General features: G+C 36.7%; 3 protein-coding genes across 12 annotated transcripts; 1 reads left to right on the forward strand and 2 right to left on the reverse strand.

The window, feature by feature from the left end:
- Positions 1 to 1,053: 1,053 nt before the first annotated feature.
- Positions 1,054 to 13,803, reverse strand: LOC107031033. Of its 10 annotated transcripts, XR_003574482.1 has the most exons (10): positions 13,360 to 13,803; positions 12,906 to 13,046; positions 12,648 to 12,821; positions 12,301 to 12,393; positions 6,484 to 6,544; positions 5,981 to 6,255; positions 3,477 to 4,555; positions 3,143 to 3,298; positions 2,816 to 3,043; positions 1,054 to 2,118 (listed from the first exon to the last, which is right to left on the reverse strand). XR_003574482.1 is itself a non-coding variant. In XM_015232227.2 (4 exons), the coding sequence occupies exons 1-4, from the start codon at positions 13,696 to 13,698 to the stop codon at positions 12,370 to 12,372; spliced, it is 678 nt and encodes a 225-aa protein (XP_015087713.1). In that variant the 5' UTR covers positions 13,699 to 13,803; the 3' UTR covers positions 12,111 to 12,369. The 10 variants fall into 10 exon arrangements, 1 of the variants encoding a protein (XP_015087713.1); XR_003574477.1 differs by having other exon boundaries at positions 1,054 to 3,043; positions 3,143 to 3,280; XR_003574476.1 differs by having other exon boundaries at positions 1,054 to 3,043.
- On the reverse strand, positions 2,816 to 7,552 carry LOC107031035 (cysteine protease-like). The gene is made up of 4 exons (XM_027911726.1): positions 7,444 to 7,552; positions 5,981 to 6,255; positions 3,224 to 3,280; positions 2,816 to 3,043 (listed from the first exon to the last, which is right to left on the reverse strand). The coding sequence occupies exons 1-4, from the start codon at positions 7,550 to 7,552 to the stop codon at positions 2,816 to 2,818; spliced, it is 669 nt and encodes a 222-aa protein (XP_027767527.1).
- On the forward strand, positions 9,438 to 21,537 carry LOC107031032 (actin-71). The gene is given in 5 exon segments (XM_015232226.2): positions 9,438 to 10,365; positions 19,875 to 19,928; positions 20,101 to 20,618; positions 20,620 to 20,679; positions 21,472 to 21,537. Coding segments are annotated over 5 exon segments (768 nt in total). The 5' UTR covers positions 9,438 to 10,295.
- Positions 21,538 to 21,754: the final 217 nt, after the last annotated feature.

Raw genomic sequence — 21,754 nt, forward strand, 5'->3', positions numbered from 1 at the left:
ACTCCTCCCTGCACACAGTTCTTCACACAAGAACCCTAGGTGACAATTTCTCACAGTTTGTGTTACAATGTTGTTGAAACCTCGCTCTGATACCAATTGTTGGGAATTAAACACACAACACACACAAATAATCTAGAGAAAAGAGAAACGGAACACAAACGGGACACACAAGAATTTAACGTGGTTCGGTTTCCCTACTCCACGACTGTAACAGGAGGATTTTTATTTCACTTGTGCTGCTATGAATTACAAATACAAGGATCATATTTATAGGAAAACCAAATGGTTAACCTAGGGTTTCAGTAATGGGTCGGGCCGGCTCACAAGCCTCCACAAAGCCCAACACTGAGCCCAGGCATTTGCATAACATGAGAACAAGAGCTAACAACGAAGCAACTCAACAGGATGGCGTCAACAAATCGCCTTCAGCAGGAAGTTCTGAATCATGTTTAGATTTTGCTGAAGGAGAATTAATGAGGAAAGTCAAGAAATTGAATTGAGGAAGCTTTTCACTATCAAGCTAGTATGAGAAGAAGAAGAAATCGAGAAGATTCTTCTTCCAGAAATTTAACCTGGTAACCAATCAGTCACTAGTCACTAGTGAGTCCAGTGTAGACCTAGATTCCTTTGAAATGAATCATATCCAAGGTATGCCCCTCTTTGTGTTACGATGCCCACCTATGGTGATACCATGATGAAATGCCACTAGCAGAGGGAGGATTCACCATTTAGCTCAGTTAATGACGTCGTTGTGTCTATGGAAGGCAGTGCTGGGACTACCGAATCCCACATGTTAGATATATGAATGTTCCCAACAAATCAAACACGAGGTGTTCGTCGATGGGCAATCTGATGCAACAACCTTTAGCTCAGAGGGTCACTCTGATGTAGAAGATGAAATGTCATAGGAAGTGTGTGATGTACCAGCTAAATTTGAAGGCTCAATATGTAAGGAATCAACACTGATATTCAACAAAGTTGACAAAATACAAATGGAATATCGTCAAGCTTTTAGGGAAAACAGTAACTACAAAGGAAAACAAAGGGAAAAAGTAGCAAATATAAAGTTCCAGATCTATAAAGTTATTAAGAAAAATAAAAAAGCAAGTTCCTCCATACTGAAGTCTAGTGATACTTGGTCTATTTGTGTCTTCTGGTGCTTTTTGGCCTTTCTTCTAATAGCTTGGCACGGAGGACATTCTTTTGGGATTTGGGACCACATATTGGTCTAGGTGCTTGGGCCGTTTCTTATCCCTGGTACTGCATCTAGGGAGCCGCTGACTTGTCCTCTATGCTTGTTACAATGCCACCCCCATGAAGACGAACCTTGTCCCGAGGTTCTAATCTGGAAATTGTTGCAGCAGTGTATGAGTATCTTCCCATGAAGCGTCTGTTGATGGAAGACCCGTCCACTTGATAAGGCATTGATGGACTTGTTGACCACCCCTCGAAATGATCCTGGTTTGGATGACATCTTCAGGGAGCAGAACCAAAGAAGATGATTGATCCAAAAGCTGAACTGGAGTAATCTGTTGAGAAGGAGAGCCTAAACATTTACGAAGAACGGAGACATGAAATACAGGATGGATTTTGGAAGTTGGGGAACATCCAACTTGTAAGCGACTTCACCAACTCCTTTGTGTGACGCTGCAAGTGTAAAGAGAGCTGACGATAGGGTCGAAGTCGCATATGCACCCAATCACCAATGGCAAATGAAACTTCTCTACGACTTTTGTCTGCTGTAGCTTTCATTCTCACTTGAGCTTGTAACAAATTGTCCTTTAAAACAGCTAATGTTTCATCACGTTGACATAAAGAAGTAGCAACAGCAGAGTTAGATTTCCCATCCTTAAGATACCTCACCACCGTAGGTGGAGGACGGCCATAAACTACCTCAAATGGCGTCATCTAGGAGCTGTGTTGGCATGAAGTATTATACCAGAACTCTGCCCATGGCAACAAAGAAAACCAAGTAGAAGGCGTGTCAGTTGCAAAACAGCGGAGATACATCTCCAAGCATTTGTTTAGCACCTCAGTCTGACCATCAGATTGGGGATGATAGGCTGAACTCATGGCAAGTTGTGTACCCTGGAGTTTATGAAGTTCATTCCAAAATTTCTGATAGAAACAACGGGTCACGATCAGACACAATAGTAACAGGAGAATCATGAAGTCGAATAAATTCCTTAACAAAGACCCCGGCAGTTTTTTGGCTAGTAAAAGTGGTAGGCAAGGCAATAAGGTGACCGTATTTGGACAATCAGATAACAGTGCGCCCATGAGATGGTGGAAGACCTGTGATAAAATCCATCGAAATATCCTAAAAAATGACATCTGGAATAGGTAAGGGACGGATCAATCCGGCAGGTTTCAAAATTTGAATCTTTCATTTGTTGACATTCTGAAACAAATTTCTTCACATTGGCAAATGATTTCAATCTGATTTTCTCTTTAGCAAATGGAAGTGAGACTAGAGAGTATAGGCGTTGGAAGAAATCACACCATTTACTCTAGTATGTTTTCCTTTCTTATTTGCAATATATATATATATGTTTCACTCCAAACGGCACAATAAAGTGAAGTTTGCGGCAATGCCAACTACTTTGGAAAACTTATAAATGTAAAAGCATACATTCCAACGTAAGCAGCTAGATAGAAAAAATAAAAGGTAATGGACTCTCATAAAATAGAGTTCCGTGTGGGACGTCAATCACTAGTACTCAGTAAAAAATTCAAATCAACCTACTCTCATAAAATAGAGTTATGCAGGACGTAAATCACTAGTACTTTGGCCAAAACATTCTAGTCAACTTACTCATTCTTTTTTCTCCTCATCTATAAAAGGATACGATAAGTTCATTGCAAGTGATTGCTTGATTTTAGCGAAGCCTTTGTAGCCCCAGGAATTTTGGACCAAGTAGAATGCTTCTCCATTTACTTCCCCATATCCCACAATAATCAATGCATGAAGCACTGCCTTTTTGTTTTCATCACCAGACGTTGCGATTCTTGTTTCTTCCTCGGTGGGTCCCATGTAAATTTCCTAAATTTTGAAATTAAAGTTAGAAAACATAAACATAATTATATAATAAGCAAGGGTTAATCAATTGAAAAATTGATAGAAGAAAAGATGAATTGAAACCTCTCCAACGTGTTTTTTAAAACTAGGATAGGACCTAACAAAACATGTTAAAGGCTGCTTTTTTATGCATTGTTTTATTGCCTTGTTACTTGTCTTTTCCATGTCTATTTCCTTATGTCCATCTATCTTCACAATATTCTGCATAAAAAAAAAATACTTTGGAAAAAAGAAGACAATTAAACATAATCAATAAATTAGGAAAAAGAAATAAGTAAACACAAAATCTATATGTGGAAAGCAGTGCATGATAAAATTTCAACTCATGAAAGGGTGGGAAGAATGGGGAAAACAGTAAGTTCTAGATGTGGCGGTTCACTTTTTACTCTTTACTTACTCATATCAGCGGTCTATCTGTGGAGTCAACAAAGCCCAACACCTATTTGGACTCCACAAGGGTTAAAAGACCCATTTTTACTCCTCCCTTGCCTTAAATTCACCTTCATCTCCACTGCTATCCATGGAGCAAGCTTCAGAAAGGATGTTTCCACCAACTTTTCAAAACATTACAATCTAGATAAAAAATGGTGAAGAAGTGCTGGCCGAGTTGCATGAAAATGGCAATGAATGCAAGAAACAGAGGAAACAAAGAACTTTCACAAAGGGGTTGATACAAGAAATGCAAGAAACAGATGAAAGGAAATGGAGAGGAAATAAACACCCATTTGCTGAATTTGTGATTTCAAACAAAAGAGAAGTTGGAGTTTAATTTTACAAGCTCCTTGTTGTAGTAATAATGAGCTTTTGCATTGGTATTGCAGTGGAATCTTGTTAACGATAAAGTGAATAAGTCCAGCTTGGTGCTTTACAGTAGAGAAAGAGACAAGAAGTATATTGGTAGGAATTGTCAAAGAAGAAAAGAGGACTTATTTAGAAATACAGTACTAGTATTGAGCCGCAAAAATTTACATGAAATTTCACTCGGCATGCCGTGTTTACGCCTTAATAATATTTTAGTAGATTTTAGCAAAATTGGTGTGTATTAGACACATTTTGTGAAACGTTTAGTGTGTCAAAGGTTCTCCGAAAAGGAGAGGTGTGTAAAAGGCATTTGGTTACAAGCTCAGGCATAAACTATGTATCAAGCCTTATGTTTCAACTTTCAAGCATGATGAGTCATTGTATCATTTATTGTATCTTTGTGGCATTCTATCAATTGGCTCTAATATATATTTATTGGCTTCATGTTGGTTTTATGCCTGCGAATCCCTAAGCAAGGTAACCATATGTTTCTAGGACATTTTTGTTAAGTGTTCATCTTTTGTTGTGGAAACAGCAACATGTGTTCCGAGTACTGTCAAACCTTGTTATAACAGCCATTCCTTGTAACGTCATTTCGATAGAATGGCCTGATTTTCTCCGGAATAGATTTTCCATGTTATATTTTACTTCTCTATAGTAGCATTTCCATTCTACCTATAACAACAATAACATTTCATTATAGCAGTACACTCGTCGTATCTCTATAACAGTTGTACTCAAATAGTGTACATCTTGTAGGTCACTAAAATAGTGTATATTTCGTAAGAAATATATCATGTATAAAAAAAAATTAAAATATATACGGTAATCATAACTAATATCATATACAACATAAATTTCAAGTACGGATATCTAAAAAGAAAAAAATTGTATAAAAATGGCGTCTATCGATTATGATCATAACTTCATGAGGAAAGGCTACTATGTGTTTGCCTTTTTACATTCATACTCTTTCTAATTTTGCCTACTTTTGTTTATAACAGTCAAGTGAGATCTAAGCGTCAAATGAGCCAGGTTAAAGCAGAGAGGCATGAAACTGATAGCTCCCACGTTGGCGTTGGCGTCTCATTCTATAATTTTACCAGTAATCTAATGCAGTTCAGTTTTATAGAACTCTTATTATATCACAGTTGTCTTGTTGCAACGCTTTAGTGTTGGACACCACTGAACACTTAATATGTTCGGGGAATTCGCAAAGAGTATTTAGCAGGTCCTCTGTTCACCTTTTGGCATCTCCTCTAAGGACAAGTTGCTCTTACAATTTATTTATTTTTTGAGCAAGGTAAAGTTATATTCCTCAGCGATGTGGGTATACTGTCAACCACCAAAAACATTACAGTGCAAGTAATCATAATTACCGAGAGCCTAAGGAGTCTACTAGCTGTTCTACCTCATCTATACCCTCTTCTTTACACCAAAGATATAAAGTATTAATGCAGTTTTCTTTTACTTTCTGAATTGAATTAGTAATATTCTCAAAACATCTATTGTTTCTTTCCTTCCAGACTTACCACCATATGCAAGAAGGGACTAGGTTCCACCATTTTTTCTGTTTTTTACTCCCACCTCTTCTCATCCAGCAGGTTAGAAAGATCTGCATGACAAGTTGCTCTTACAATTGCTTCAAGAATGCTGGATCAAGCCCCCACCTTTGTTCTACAAACTTAACAGTGATGGTAGTATATATTGAGGGTATGTGTGGGGCTGGTGGAGTCATAAGGGAAACTAACGCGCACCTAATACTATAGGAAGTTTCTTGGATTCCAATATTGTGTGGCTAATACAAATGACAAAATCTGGTGTTTAGGGAATCACATAGATCAAGTTGAAGTCATTGCGAATGAAGATCAACAAATTACTATTAAATTCAAAGAAAAAGAATGGCAGCAACGGTACATACATATATGTTATTTATGACAAATGCAGAAAAGGCAAAGCCAAAAACCAAAGAACACTACAGAAGTCAAAAAACTCAAATTGCTAAAAATCAAGTTCTTCGCATTCAGAAAACAACTAGCCACATAAAAGAAAAATTGAAAATTGGAACAGACCATAAAGACGAGAGTTTTTTTTACATACCGCATCACGTGGACATTTGCACTTACTCCTCTCCATGATGTAATGATATTTCGATTCTTCCACTATGCCCTGTTCCTTGGCAAATATGTAAGCCATCCTACGAGACAATCCGAAGCATTCCCTTCTTTCCAACTTTGCCTCTAGCTCAGGCATTGGATAATGCTTGAACATGCAATCCAACAATTGTTGTTTTGAGAGTGGAATGACCTCTCTTTTTCTTATAATGGCATCCAGCGCCGTTATTGATCCAGTACAGGCAAATGCCCAGCAACAACCTTAAAATTAAGTAACCAAATAGAAGATATAAGAATAATTTTAATACAATAACAATTTTTACATAATGAATGTACACCTTTAGTATAGTGTACATAGCAGCAAATCTGTAGGGATGATATAATATGTTTTGATTCTTTCCTTATTTAGAGCTCACTGTATTTGTATATATGCATCTTACATAATGGAATTTTAATACAATAATAACAATTAATAAAAGCGAGACTTACAACAAGATCCCTGCTTTTGAATGTCAAGAAGAACTTTTTTGCCGACCCAATTAAATGTAGTCTGAAAAACAAATATGGACAAGTCAGAGATATCATTAATTGTTATCCGTATACATGTCAAGCAACAGAGGACACACTTGTGTTGCAAACGTCTCAATACTGTTTTAAACTTGGTAATTAAGTGAATTGTCGGGAAAACAACGTTGATCAAGCATGTCATACAATTCAATCAACTATGATCTTATGCAGGTGCGGAATGGAAATCTAATGCGGGGCGGAGCGAGTTGCAGGTCGTCTTACTAATTAAACTAAATTTGGTAATCTGAGCTGTTTTACATTCAAGAGATATATGCGTGTTCTCGTAGGCATTTCTGTTTCATCTAATGCAATAAAAATTGTGCAACTAAATGCGGATGTATCTAAAAGATGTGTTCTTTACATGTTATCTCAGTTACCATGATTTGATCTAAACTTACTGTGCGGCCAACCACCATTCTAGAGGGTGTAGGATATTCATTCAAGTAATGGACATTCAAAACACAGTAGCGTCAAACACATTATAGCAGTGCACTGTGGCACGTTTATACAACATCGAATTGGAATCAAGGGACAATGCTAAAGCACTATTTGCATATAAAAAGAACATGCATGAGTGCCTAAAAATATATACCGTACAGTCACGAGAAATGCAGGAATAGACACCACAATAAATACTAACGGTACCCCAGTCTGTTGATGGACTCCCAGGCAATTCATTTGAAACTAACGATTTTTAAATGCACTGTACAATTCATTGGTAAAATATAAAACGACCCCGTGCCTAGCACAGTAATTTAAAAAAGCACTGCCATGAAAACAAGCAACTACCGTCTGTACAAAAAAGTATTTTCAATCCACTAGCTTCGGCAGGTTACTGGTGGGGGTATCCCACTGGTGGATTTTCCACCTTTACCGACGCACCTGATGCGCAACCTATGACTATAGATTCAAATCCAATCCAATATGCCCACCTTCTCAGACCTAAATCAATTACCCAGCCACTGCTCAAGGTACCACCTAAACCTGTCATAATTCTTCATGGGGAGCCCAGCATAACATGGAAGACTTCGGAAGTTAAATCGTCAAGTATCCAAGAAAATCTGCAATACGCTATTGTGGGGAAATTTTCCTATGGCAAACCGGATATAAAAGAATTAAGGAGAACAATACCAGGGCAATGTGAAATCAAAGGTGAATGCACTATTGGAGTACTACATGCGAGGCATGTTCTCATTAGACTCATGACGATGGAAGATTATGTTCATCTTTTATCAACAGCAGCATTCTATGTAAAGGCGTAAGAAAGTTACTGGCAGTTGCAGACCCTTAAATGGGATCCATGGTTTGAACCGGATGTAGAAACAACTATGGGAGTTGCTTGGATATCCTTTCCTGATCTACCACCAAATTTCTTTGCGAAGGAAGCTATTTCTCAATAGCCAGCGTGGTGGGAAAACCTTTAACGATGGATTTGGCGACAAACAACCAGACGAGACCAAGTTGTACAAAAGTTAAAATTGAAGTTGATCTGACAGCGAAGATGCCTCAAAGAGTAAGAATTAATGAAGAGGATGACAATACGGGAGAAATAAAGTATAAGTGGATTAAGGTATAGTATGCCATTTGCCAAAATACTGTAAGGATTGTTGTCTACAAGGACATGATGAACATAATTGTTGGACTCTACATCCTGAACTCTATGAGGCAATGAGGGAAGAAGATCAAAAGATAGAGAGGAAGGCAGATTCAACATTTATCCTAGGAACAGCAGCAGAACAAAGGAGAGTTTTGGCAAGTGGAAAAATCGTGGGAAACAAACAGAATAGGCAAGAATGGATGATAAGAAGAACAAACAAGTACAAGAGAGATAAGTATGGGCATATTGAAGGGGAAGTCGAATACAATCATGAAATTCCTTTGAGGCACTAAGAGAGAAAGAAGATAGAAATAAAGAAGGGGACAAAGATGACAAAAAGTAAGGAGGAAAGCACAAAACAATGGGTAAACAAAAGCTTTGGCAAAGGAAAGGAGAAGAAAGATTCAGGAGAAACGTAACAACAAACGGCGATGGATGAAGAAATACCGATTGAGCAAAAGCAAGAAATCAGTCAACAAGAATCCGAGGCAGAAAAGAATAGAGGCACAATGGTGGTATATGAGATGAATAATGATGTAGTACTTCCTTTAGCTATCGTGAATTCAGCGGAGGAAGTGGAGCCGACTAAGGACAGCATGGATAAACCCGACATGGTACAACACATTGATAAGGTTGCTATTGAGGGAGATTTTTCCCCTAAGCAGATCGGTAGATTAAAGGGTGTGCACACTAAGCATAAGAAACAATGTGAACAAGAGATTAAGGAGGCACAAGCATCATCTAGACAATCTGTTAGCGGAAACGTGAAATTAAAGAACAAGGAAGAACAACAATATTTAACGTGGTTCGGATCAAAATGATCCTACGTCCACCAAAGAACAACTGCACCAATATTTATTTCACTCTACAAAGAATACAAGTGAAATACTACAAGAGAGAGAACACAAATGTCTTAGAAGGTGAGAAGGCAAGTGAGGATGATTTGAAAATGAATTAAGAGCTACCTATTTATAGGAATATATTCATCCTATTGATGTCATCCATGACATCACTGTGTGTCAAAATTGTCAAGGTTAAGAATATGAAACCATTTTATGGTTTGCCTAAATTTCACCTACCAAGATACAATCTTTGACTTTTATTTTGTACTAATTATCTTCCTATCAAATATTCATGTTAATTCATCTTCCATTTAGTTTGATTCCACAAGAACCAAAACCAACTCTTTCACAATCGAAGAGAACAGTTATAAAAAATTCCAAGTATCAATGAAAGCCTTGATATGGAATATTAGGTCGGTAAATACTCAAAAGGCGTTTACTAGACTGATTAATTTACATAAAAGGAATCAATATTACGTTGTGGGCTTAATGGAACCTTTTAAAGATAGACAAAGTTTAGAAGAATACTGAAGAAGATTACGTATGCAACACGTAGTTGTCAATTCTAATGGAAAAATATGGGCGTTCATTGATGATATAATGGAGTATGAAACTGTAAGGGACGAGGAACAATGCTAACTCTAAAGCTTCACAATCAGAGTGCTGGAATGGAAGTAATAATTTCTCTGGTATATGCCAAATGCACACAGAGAGAACGATTACTACTATGGGAGTCTATGTTTGAACTAGCAAATACTATAAATGTACCATGGGTAATTGGAGGAGACTTTAATGTGATCTATAATGAGGAGGAGAAATTGGGAGGACGTCCAGTTATAGAGTTAGAAATAAGGGATTTTAATCACTGTATAAATGTATGTAATCTAGAGGACAGGGGCTTTAAAGGGCAAATACACTTGGTGGAACGGTAGAATGGAGGAGGATTGTGTAATCAAAAGATGGACAGAGTTCTTGGAAAGAAAAATTGCAAGATATATTTCCGGAGATAGAAGTTAAACACATGGCTAGACGTTGAGGACACGCACTGAATTTACTTCCCAATTGTTTGCAGTTTCTTTTCATTTTCTTTGTTTATGTATCCTTGACAGGATTTGCTGGAGATGATGCACCTTCCTAGCATTGTTGGTCATCCGCGTCATGCTGGAGTGATGGTAGGAATGGGACAGAAGGATGCATAATACGTTGGTGATGAGGCTCAGTAGTATTTTGACACTGAAGTATCCAATCGAACCTGGCATAGTGAATATCTGAGATGGCATGGAGATTTGGATCATATGTTGTATAACCTTAAGGCTAATCGCGAGAAATTGACTCAGATAATGTTTGAAACATTCAATGCCCCAGAGCAATGTATGCTGCTATTCAAGCTGTTCTGCCTTTGTATGCATGTACATTGGCCTTTCGTGTTCTTCTCTTGTTTCCTTTTCGTAACTACTTTGATTTGCTACACTGGGGCCATCAGGGTGCTGTTATTCTTGTAGTTTAGATGAGAAACAAATAGTGAATTGTGGTCAAATATGATTCATATTTTTAGGAATTTATGTGTTTTTCTCTTGCAGGTATAGTCCTGGATTCTGGAGATGGTGTGAGCCACACAGTTGCTATTTATGAAGGTTATGTACTTCCTCATGCCATCCTATGTCTTGATCTTGCTGAATACATGGTGAAGATTCTCACTGAACGCGGATAAGGAAATGCAAGCTGCTGGAATTCGTGAAACGACATACGATTCTATAATGAAGTGCGACGTTGATATTACAAAGGGATCTCTATAGGAGCATTGTGCTTAGTGATGGCTAAACTGTGTTTCCTAGCATGGCTGACAGAATGAGCAATGATATTACAGCCTTAGCACCACGGAGCATGAAGATCAAAGTGGTTACTCCTCCTGAAAGGAAGTAGTGTCTCGATTGAAGGTTCCATTTTGGCATCACGCAGTACCTTCCAGCAGTTTAGCATTTTCCTTTCATTATTTTTATCAGCTCGACTAATCTGGATTCAACCCCCCGCTATGGACATTTCCTTCGATTGTTTGGGTTTAAAATCCCAGTATAGGGTTTTTTGCCTGCCCTACCAAAGGAGAGTATTTTTCTTCATTTTTTTTTTTAACCACCTAACACCACAAACCTACTGGCTCTACTAATGTGAGTTCACACTGTACAAGGCTGAATATGGAGGGTCTTACCCGCCCTATTAAAGAGGGGCATTTTACTTTTCTTTTTTTTTTTTTGGGTTTAACCACCCGGTTCCCCAAAGCCTACTGATTCGACTTATCTGGGAAAGAGGAAACTCTAAACAGAGGAAGCATGGATGAAACAGATGAAGCTATGTGGAAAGTAAAAAAGGACAGTCTACTCCTGCTATAAATTGTTGAACATCCAAAGAACAATGAGAAAAGAAGATGACCTGGAACAGAAAAGCTGTCTATTTCTCCTTTCGTTTCTCGACTTGATACTCAAACAGATTCATTCTCAAGGAATGAGGGATGCTACCAAGATTGGATTAAGCAGCTGAACCCAAACATTTTCAGGCCTCTAAAACCAGTAAACATCCTCCCTAAAACACACAGTGATTGTAACAGCAAACACTTTCTTTTCATCTGCGTTATCCTGATTCCAATTATACATCAGAGAGTACAACACGCTTGCCCTATAGTACAAATTTGCAAATACTCTCCTTCCCAATCAGCAGCATATCATGAACCAATTACTATCGCTAGAGGGACAGAAGGGGTTCATCCGAACCTTATATGTGAAAATCTTGACACCGACACCCACTGACTCTAAATACTGGATATGGCCTACACTATAATCCATGTAGTAAATGGTAAAGCTTGCATCTTCCAAAGCATCCTTACATAAGCTTTCTAGCAGTTTATCACACCACCATCCGTTGCTTAAACTCGAGGGGTAAATGATAGCTTTCCAGTTCTCAACTACAGAAACTAAAAAACAAAAGCCTCAACAATAGAATTAACAAGGGTCAAGCAAATATCAAAGAGTGGGTCTAAAGCTACTGAATTGCAGCTGACAAAGAGAACTCTGTCTGTGTCAAGTCAAAACCAAACAAGCAAAATGAAATAGAGGGAATGAAAAAGACTAAGACACATTTTTATATATAGATTTTAAAACAACATTTAACTTGCCCGTAAAAATGGATTGAGATCCACTTTCAATTACTACCAAAATAATAAATATAGAGTAAACATCATAATTACAACAAAGTTTTTTTCTCATTCAATTACTGAAAGACAAACTAACTAAGAAGAAAGCAATTTACTAGTAATGATGTCCAACATTGACAAGAGTTGTTAACACAAAGCCAAAAGGATGCACAGACTTCACATCACTATATGTCCAAACCTCCCTTCACCTACATAAAAACACATAAGAGAGTTAGTAACTTGCAAATGCTGAAACTTGATCATACTTCAACCAATCAAGAAGTAGGTTTTCCAAAACAATTTCCAGGTTCCTTTCTTAAGCTTAATCCAAACTGAATATCATATTAACATTTATGAAAACAGCAACCAGGGGAAGAATGAAAAATTATTTGATTTGCTAACATGAAAGTTACATAATAATTAATAATGACAAAGTTTAGAACAAAAAGGAAGGTCTCGTTACCCTTGGCCTAACAATTGGGAACTCCAAAGGCTTATTCTTATTTATATGTTCCACCACCTTAGCTTGAAAATATTCACTGTCGCCATTTTTGACCGTAAAGGTAATATAGTAAACGAAGCCTTGACATCCACCTTCATTAACCTTGACAATACGGTCGACCTCATATTTGGTGCCCTAAAATGAAGGAATATAGAGGAATCTTATTAGCTTTACAAAGAAACAAGGAAAAAGATAATGGAAAGCGTGAGTAGGGCTTACATTGTCCGTATTGTAATGCTCAAGTGCCTTTGCACAATAATCCTTCAACATTTCAACATTGGCAGGAGTGTCTAAGTAGTTAGTCATGGGGTAAATGCTAGTTAGTGGACACGAACCGGGATAATCCTTAATGTCAAATCCCTATCAAAGTTAACAAAAAAAAAAACATAATCAATTAAAAACATATATGTTTGTTAAATGATATTTTTCGTTTTACTGAGAAGAATCACAACAACAACAACAAGTAGAGATATGAATCTAAAATTCTCCATAAACAATCATAGAGCAAACAATGAGTTGAACAATAGCAACAACAACAAGTAGAGATATGAATCTAACATTCTCCATAAACAATCATAGAGCAAACAATGAGTTGAACAATAGCAACAACAACAAGTAGAGATATGAATCTAACAAAACCATAATAATCGTAAAGCAAATAGAGAAAAGATACCTCACTCTCACGGATCTGGTCGAAGTACCTATCCCAAACAGCTTTATCCGCCTTTTTTTCACCGGGACCGACAGGGCAATATAACTCTTCAATTGCTTCTTGGATATCCAAGTCGTTTTCGCTTGTATCTGAAAGAGAGTATGATAAAGGTTGCTCACTTTCGCAATCGCTGGATTCTCCATCTTCTTCATCCACTTTTTGTTTCTTCAACGACGACGGATAATCCGATTCGCTTGAGGATTGTCTCTGCGGACAATCTGATTCACTTGAGGATCCTCCGTATTGGCACAGCAGAGGCGATTGTGGTGGCGGTGGCGGTGGCGGTGGCGGCGATAACATGATGAGAACGATCAGAGAATAGGGTAACAATAGACGATCAACTTTACAAATTGTTATCTCTTACCTGATACTTATCCTACCCTATTTATTAGTATAAATAAAGTTTACCATCAACAATTCCTTTCCCACTTCAAATTTGTTTTGACAAATAAATCTCCACTAAATTTTCATTTAACCCCAAACTTCTCTTAGGTACGTGTATATAGCCTTTGACTTTTACTTTTGTAGTTTAATTACCATAAATAAAATTGTTATGGAATAAGCTATAATAATATTGTCAAACTATTTTTATTTTATAAATACATAAAAGTTTTTGAGATACAATAAGTATGCCTCTAATGAGACTTAGTCCCGTGTGGTTAAAATGACCACTATTAGATGTGGGTGTCAAGAAGAAATGGGATTTGCACCAGCTCGATGTGAACAATGCCTTCTTGCATGGTGATTTGCAAGAAGAGGTATATATGAAGTTTCCTCCTACTCCTAATCATGTCTGCAGATTAAGGAAGTCCCTATATGGTCTAAGGCAGGACTCTCGACAATGGTATGCTAGAATAGCTGCTGCCCTACAGTATTGGCCAAAGAGGACACTCTTCCTATTTGAATGATTACCCATTCGCATACATGTGATCTGGTTTCAATCCTTGCCATTTATGTTGATGACATTCTTGCCACAGGGAATGATCTTGCTGAGTTGCATCAGTCTGAAACATTTTCTCAATACTGAATTCAAGGGAAATTATCTGTGTCTTGCGGCTGATAAAATCTATTAATGTTTAGCCATTGTGGAGCTCTATCTTCTGTTATCTGTTCATTTAACACACATTTTTTTATTATTAGAATAGAATCTGACTCTCTGGTACTTTGCGTAATGACTATTACCAGTAACTAAAACTGAAATTTCATCCTGGACAAATTGAATCTGATAGGACAAATTGAATCTGATAGGACAAATTGGCACGGAGGACATTCTTTTGGGATTTGGGACCACATATTGGTCTAGGTGCTTGGGCCGTTTCTTATCCCTGGTACTGCATCTAGGGAGCCGCTGACTTGTCCTCTATGCTTGTTACAATGCCACCCCCATGAAGACGAAACTTGTCCCGAGGTTCTAATCTGGAAATTGTTGCAGCAGTGTATGAGTATCTTCCCATGAAGCGTCTGTTGATGCAAGACCCGTCCACTTGATAAGGCATTGATGGACTTGGTGACCACCCCTCGAAATGATCCTGGTTTGGATGACATTTTCAGGGAGCAGAACCAAAGAAGATGATTGATCCAAAAGCTCAACTGGAGTAATCTGTTGAGAAGGAGAGCCTAAACATTTACGAAGAACGGAGACATGAAATACAGGATGGATTTTGGAAGTTGGGAAAGATCCAACTTGTAAGCGACTTCACCAACTCTTTGTACAATTTGAAAGGGGTCGAAAAATCTCCTACTGAGCTTTGTGTGACGCTGCAAGTGTGAAGAGAGCTGACGATAGGGTCGAAGTCGCATATTGAGTGATCACCTGTGAAAGTTGTAGGCCATCTAATGTACTCCTGCAGCATTAGCAGACATCCTCCATAACTTTACAGCTATAGGGGAGGTGAGAAAAAGATGAGATGCAGTCTCCTGCTTAGACAACACCAACACTGTGATACCATATTGACCCCCATAGTTTGCACAACTTCATAAACTGGAATTCTGAAATTCCAGGCCCTCCAAAGTAAGAGAGACATTTTGAAAGGTACTTTGTTAGCCCACATGAACTTGAAAATGTCGTTCGCTTCCGCTCTTTTTCTTATATATTCCCCCAAGAGCTCCTCACCGAGTCCATTTGTCTCTAACATCCATTTTGCCTGGTCAATGTCATTATTATCTACGGGGGAGGGATAATTTTGATAACATGCTGAACATACTCTTCTGAGAGACAATTGCTCAAATTATGAATATTCCATCCATCTGTATTAGCAAATCTTCTAATTTCAATCTCCTCCTCCTCAGCTTCTGGGATGATATGATAAAAGGCTCCCAAACGTGTCCAATTATCATACCAAAAGCTAGAGTTTCCTACACCTATTTGCCACCAAATTTGGTGCTCCACCAAATCTCTCACCTCATTTTCTTCCAAATAATGGATGCGCCCTTGCTTTTAGCAATGACTGGATGGAATTTTCTGCAATACTTATTAATTATGAAAGAACCCCAAAGAGAAGGTTTACTTCTCACGTTCCACCATAGCTTGCATAATAAGACATTTGCCACATCAAACATTGATCTGAAGCCCAAATCCACCTTCTTCTGTCGGCAAGCACATTGCTTCCCAATTGACCAGTGTCTATTCGTCTGAGTATCAGTGTTATTCCAAAATAATCTGGCAAAAGTTCTATGCAGATGCCTTGTCACTCCAATGGGAAGGGTCAGAGCTGATAACAAGTGAATGGGCATACTTTGAAGAACATGTTTAATCAATACAGCCCTCCCACCATAAGACAATAGTTTTCCTTGCCAAGAGTGAATTCTATTTCATACTTTCTTTATGATATTATCATAATAGTGAATCTTATTTTTTCCGTAGAAAATAGGACAACCAAGATAAGTGAAAGGAAAAGAACCTTGTCTAATTTGAGTCAACACTTTGATGCTAGCCACTATTTCCGAGGAAGTTTTTTCATGAACACAGAAAGTAGTCTTCTCTAGGTTTATCAACTGACCAGATGAAGCTTCATAATCTTTCAGAACCTTGATCATTAACTTCATTGATTTCTTTTCAGCTAATAGGAGAAGAATGGTGTCATCTGCATATGAGAGATGATTTATTTTTGGACTCCATTTAGGAACTCCAAACCTCTTAAAATCTTCAATTCCATTTAGAGCATTTAGCATGAGAGGTTAAAGCAGGAATAGACACCACGATAAAAAGAACTATCGTACCCCACAATATTTTAGCATTAGAGCATTTTGGAATCAAGGGAAAATGCTAAAACACTATTTGCACATAAAAAGAACATGGGTGCCTAAAAATATATACCGTACAGTCACGAGAAATGCAGGAATAGACACCACGACAAATACCAACGGTACCCCAGTCTATTGGTGGACTACCAGGCAATTCATTGGAAACTAACAATGCACTGAACAGTTCATTGGTAAAATATAAAACATCCCCGCGCCTAGCACAGTAATTTAGGAAAACAAGCTACTACCGTCTGTACAAATAAGTATTTTCAATCCATTAGCTTCAGCAGGTTACAATGCAAATAAATGATGTACAATTTCATATCAACTGACAGGAATGAACAAAAATCAACAAAATGAATTCAATTGTACCAGTATAAGGATGAAAAACTACTTGCTACTATAAGACAACTCTAGTTAATCATTTGATTAGCAAAGTAACACATTACAAACAACAAATAAATGTACCTTCTTGAAGAAAGTATCATGAGCAAGGAGTGGGTTTTTCAGCCCTCGGCCCCTTCCCTCTTTTTGTCATGAGAAAGTTTTTAGAGAAAACGCAAGAAGGATGCAGATGAAAGGATGCAGGTGAAACTTGAAAGTCTCTGCGTTCACTCCGGTACCTCTTTCTCTATTCTTCCCTGCAACACCAATGCAGAGAATCAATATCAAATTCAATCTTTTTAATTAGTCGGTGAACTTTACATGATATGAATCTACTACTAATTAAAAAGATTGATTTCTAATTTTTCAGTTCTGAATCCATGTCTTCAGACTTGTATAACAACCAATCTGAAATCATACAACCTACGGCCCTCCCTGCCATAGAAGTTGTTCACCACACCGCTAGAATATCCTATCAATTGGAAGTTACAAATTTTAACATCAAATATCCCAGTAACAATTTTGATCTATGAGTTGACTCTATAATTCAACTAAATTGAGTATAATTATTAATGTTATTAGTGTTCTATAAAGATTCTAGAGGGTGTTAAATATGTCAATATTTTCAGTACAACACCCCAACTCAGTTTAATTGTTCCACAAGTTTGTGGTGTGTTTTGGAAACTAATTGCCAAAATCCAAACTGGAAAATCCGTTTAATTAGTATAAGTTGGATTTATATATTGACAACAGCGGTGGGTTAGAAAGTAATGGACATTTTTTTGGAAGTGAAACAAAAGCGAAATCAATATAAACTATGGGTATCGCTCAAACATCTAGGGTTATATAAGATTGATGACAATACAAACATAACGAAAGAAGAGTATGGAGGAGAGCATTGGAATAGATATGAAATTGAAGCAAATAATATCGATTGTACTATGTAAAATCAATAAAGCCTGCATGCAAGGGTATTTGTGGAATTTTCAAAAATGAAAGTGCTGATGTTATCACGTTTTCATTTATACATATAATATATGATATGATATGATTATTATATCGAATATAACTATGCTACAACTCAAATTTTAAGTTGTGACCCTTGATCTTCCTATGGGTTACTGCACTTTTAAATACGAATATTAAGTAGGTGAAGAAAATATGTAATTGAGATAATTATAATAACTGCATATTATATTTAATAAAAAATAATTTTAAAAGTGGACCTGAAAAGTATAGTAATTGAATGTTAAAGACTTTTTGAGATATTTAAATGAAAGGAAAGGGAAAAAAAGTTTTGATCAGAAAATTTGACCAGAATGATATTATTTCTATTTAACATTTTTATCTTGTTAATTTTAACATCTTATTAATTAAAAAAAATCAAATTATTTAATAAAAAAATATTAAAGATTTTTTAAATTTCTTATTAAATTTTCTAGTCATTTAACATTATCCAAAGAAAAAAATGATTAAAAAAAGAAGAAGAGATAACTAGAAAAATATCATAAATAGATGTCATATTTACCTTCTCTATATTTATGTCTTTATAAAGATATATATGTCCGTTTGGACATGCGATATGGTATCATGATATGAAATTATGAGATGAAATTGAAGTTTTGTTTGGACATGCGATATGAAATTTGGATGTTGTATATTTTCTCATAAACATAAAAATCTCATAAATTCTAAAGTTATTAAAATAACCCCAAACGTTTATTCAATATTATCAAATAAACAAAAAATCATAAAATTGTATAATAAATTATTACGAAGTTATTTGTTTTCCACTTAAGTAATTGTTTCATCAATATATTTGAGTAAAAATGATACACATTTTACGGGCTCTTCAAGATTTTATTACTCATCAATCGTGAAGTGTGAGTTAAAGTGACTATATGTTGGTGAGAATAATAAATTTTATAAAAAAAAAATTACGTGTGAAATAAATGGTTAGTAGATATAAATGTGCGATTGTTTTAACGAAATATAAACTTGTGGATCAATTTTTGTATGAAAATAACTCAAATCATGATATGTATTCCATATGATTCCATATCATGATTTTTAGAGAATGTGGTATCAAATCTCATGATATGGAATCATGAGACGGAATCAGCATAAAATCACGTGTCTAAACGTTGATTCAATCTCACCAGTAGCGTAGCCACATACCGTCAAGGGTGTCCAATTGAACACCTTTCGTCGGAAAAAAATTAGTATATATACAAGTTAAATGATATACAAAATAATTAAATAACCTATTTTGGACACCCTTAACATAATAAGTTGCTATTTTTGGACACTCTTTAAAAAATTTGTGGTTCCGCCACAGCATCTCACGATACCATATCGTGATAGGTATCACATGGCCAAACGTCTACTAAATGAATTGAAATATCACTTAGTACCAAAAATTCTTGGTTTTCCTATTTTTCATCAAACAAGTCTCTTTCTACTTCTTAAGGAAATTATCCACTTTGGACTCTAAGGTATATCTACTCGGACATGATTTTGACTCTAATTTACATTTTCATAAAAGTTACTTTCTTTGTTGTAGAAATTTAGAATCAAGAAGAAACGTTTACTTTTTGAGATAAATGACTTAGTTTTCCTAGAACATGTTATCGTTAGCCTTATTTTTCAGTTGTTGATAATTTTTACTTGTTTGAAAGTTCTAGAAAATGGCTGATGTTGAGGACATTCAACCTCTTGTATGTGACAATGGAACTAGCATGGTTAAGGTAACGAATTCGCTTTCCAAATGTAGTCGTTTTGCTTACTAAAGCACCTCTCAACCCTAAGGCTAATCGCGAGAAAATGACTCAGATAATGTTTGAAACATTCAATGTATGCTATTCAAGTTGTTCTGTCTTTGTATGCTAGTGGACGTACTACTGGTAAGATATATTAACTCTCTTTGTTTCGAATGTTAATTTGCCTTTCATGTTGCTATGTTTTCTTCCTCTATCGTTTTTTCCCTTTTCATAATGATTTGCTGCACTTCAGTCAAAGGTACTTCGAGATGTAAATAGTGAATTGTAGTCAAATATGATTCATGTTTTCTAGCAGGTATTGTGTTGGATTCTGGAGATGGTGTGAGCCATACAGTTCCTATCTCTGAAGGTTATGCACTACCTCATGTAGACCTTGCTGGCCGTGACCTTACTGAGTACATGGTGAAGATTCTTACTGAACGCGGATACTCCTTCACTACTAGTGCAGAGAAGGAAATTGTAAGGGATATGAAGGAGAAATTGGCATAACTTGCTCTTGATTTCGAGCAGGAACTTGAGACAACCAAGACAGGCTCCGCGGTTGAGAAGAACTATGAACTGCCTGATGAACAAGTGATTACTATTGGTGCTGAGCGTTTTCGATGTCCTAAAGTACTTTATCAACCTTCTTTGATCAGAATGGAAGTTGCTGGAATTCATGAGACGACGTATAATTCTATAATGAAGCGTGATGTTGATATCAGAAAGGATTTGTATGGGAACATTGTGCTTAGCGGTGGATCGACTATGTTTCCTGGCATTGCTGATAGAATGAGCAAAGAGATTTAAGCCTTAGTGGTTGCTCCCCCTGAAAAGGAAGTATAGTGTTTGGATTGGAGGTTCCATTTTGGCATCCCTTAGTACCTTTCAACAGGTGATTATATTCCTTTTGCTATTTTTATTGGCTCGACTAATCTGGATTCATGCCGTAAAACCCCACCACTACGGAGGGTCTTACATGACCTAGCATAGAGGGACATTTCCTTCATTTGTTTGGGTTTAATAAACTAGTTCCCGAAATCTAGTAGCTCGACTAATTTTGATTTGCGTCATCAAAATCTTAGTATAGGGGAGGTTTTCACACCTTATCAAAATGGAGCATTTTCCTTCCCAAAACCTACACTAGCTCAACTAATTTGGATTCACGCTGTAAAAGACTGTCTATGGAGGGACTTACCCGCCCTACCGACTACCAAAGAGGGGTATTTTCCTCTTCTTTTTTTTGGGCTTAATCATCAGGTTTCCAAAGCATACTGCTTCAACTAATCTAGATTCTCCGTAGAGCTATGTTGCTCAGACTCCAAAAAGGAGGATGCATTCATGTCAAATCCTTAAAAAAAGTGCACTACTTTTGAAGGATCGGACTCACACTCGTCCACATTTTTGAAAGGTTCAAGCAACTTAGTGGTAAAAAACCCAATATGGAGGGTTTTACCTGCTCAACCGAAAAGGGGCATTTTCCTCCCTATTTATGGTTTAACCACCAGTTCCTGAAACCTACTGACTCGACTAATTTGGATTCGGGCCATAAAAAACCTACCATGGGCTTTTTTTGGCCTCGATGAGCATTTTTCTTCATTGTTATTTATACATGTGTATTTGATTTATTTATCTTTATGTTGATAATAATGATGATTAACATACTTATCATTGTTTGAATTTGTAGATGTGGATTGCTAAGGCAGAGTATGATGAGTCTTGCCCCTCCAATGTGCATAGAAAGTGTTTCTAATCCGAACAAAGGTTGAACCTGGTTCAACATTTGAGTTTTCGATCTTCTTTTTGTTTCCTTGGTGACTCGAACCAATAACTTTTAAATTCTAAACGAATGATACTTACCATTTGAACAAGCCTTCTTGTTACTTTTAGAGAATTAATTGGTCATTGGACCTTTTTTTTTTTTTTTTGTTTAATTCGTTACTTACTAGGAGTATTACTCAATTGTAATT

Source organism: Solanum pennellii, chromosome 9 (genome assembly GCF_001406875.1).
Source record: "Solanum pennellii chromosome 9, SPENNV200".
Lineage (NCBI taxonomy): Eukaryota > Viridiplantae > Streptophyta > Magnoliopsida > Solanales > Solanaceae > Solanum > Solanum pennellii.

Bases quoted from the DNA above. Each gene is read 5' to 3' on its own strand.
- LOC107031033 (XM_015232227.2), bottom strand. From the start codon at position 13,698: ATGTTATCGCCGCCACCGCCACCGCCACCGCCACCACAATCGCCTCTG. The intron at 13,047-13,359 runs GTATCTTTTCTC...TAACTTTGATAG, and splicing joins ACCAGATCCGTGAGAGTGAG to GGATTTGACATTAAGGATTA. The intron at 12,394-12,647 runs GTAACGAGACCT...GTTTTTATGTAG, and splicing joins TCCCAATTGTTAGGCCAAGG to GTGAAGGGAGGTTTGGACAT.
- LOC107031035 (XM_027911726.1), bottom strand. From the start codon at position 7,552: ATGACAGGTTTAGGTGGTACCTTGAGCAGTGGCTGGGTAATTGATTTA. The intron at 6,256-7,443 runs GTGCGTCGGTAA...CTTAATTTTAAG, and splicing joins AGTCATAGGTTGCGCATCAG to GTTGTTGCTGGGCATTTGCC. The intron at 3,044-3,223 runs GCAATAAAACAA...TTCAAAATTTAG, and splicing joins TGGAAAAGACAAGTAACAAG to GAAATTTACATGGGACCCAC.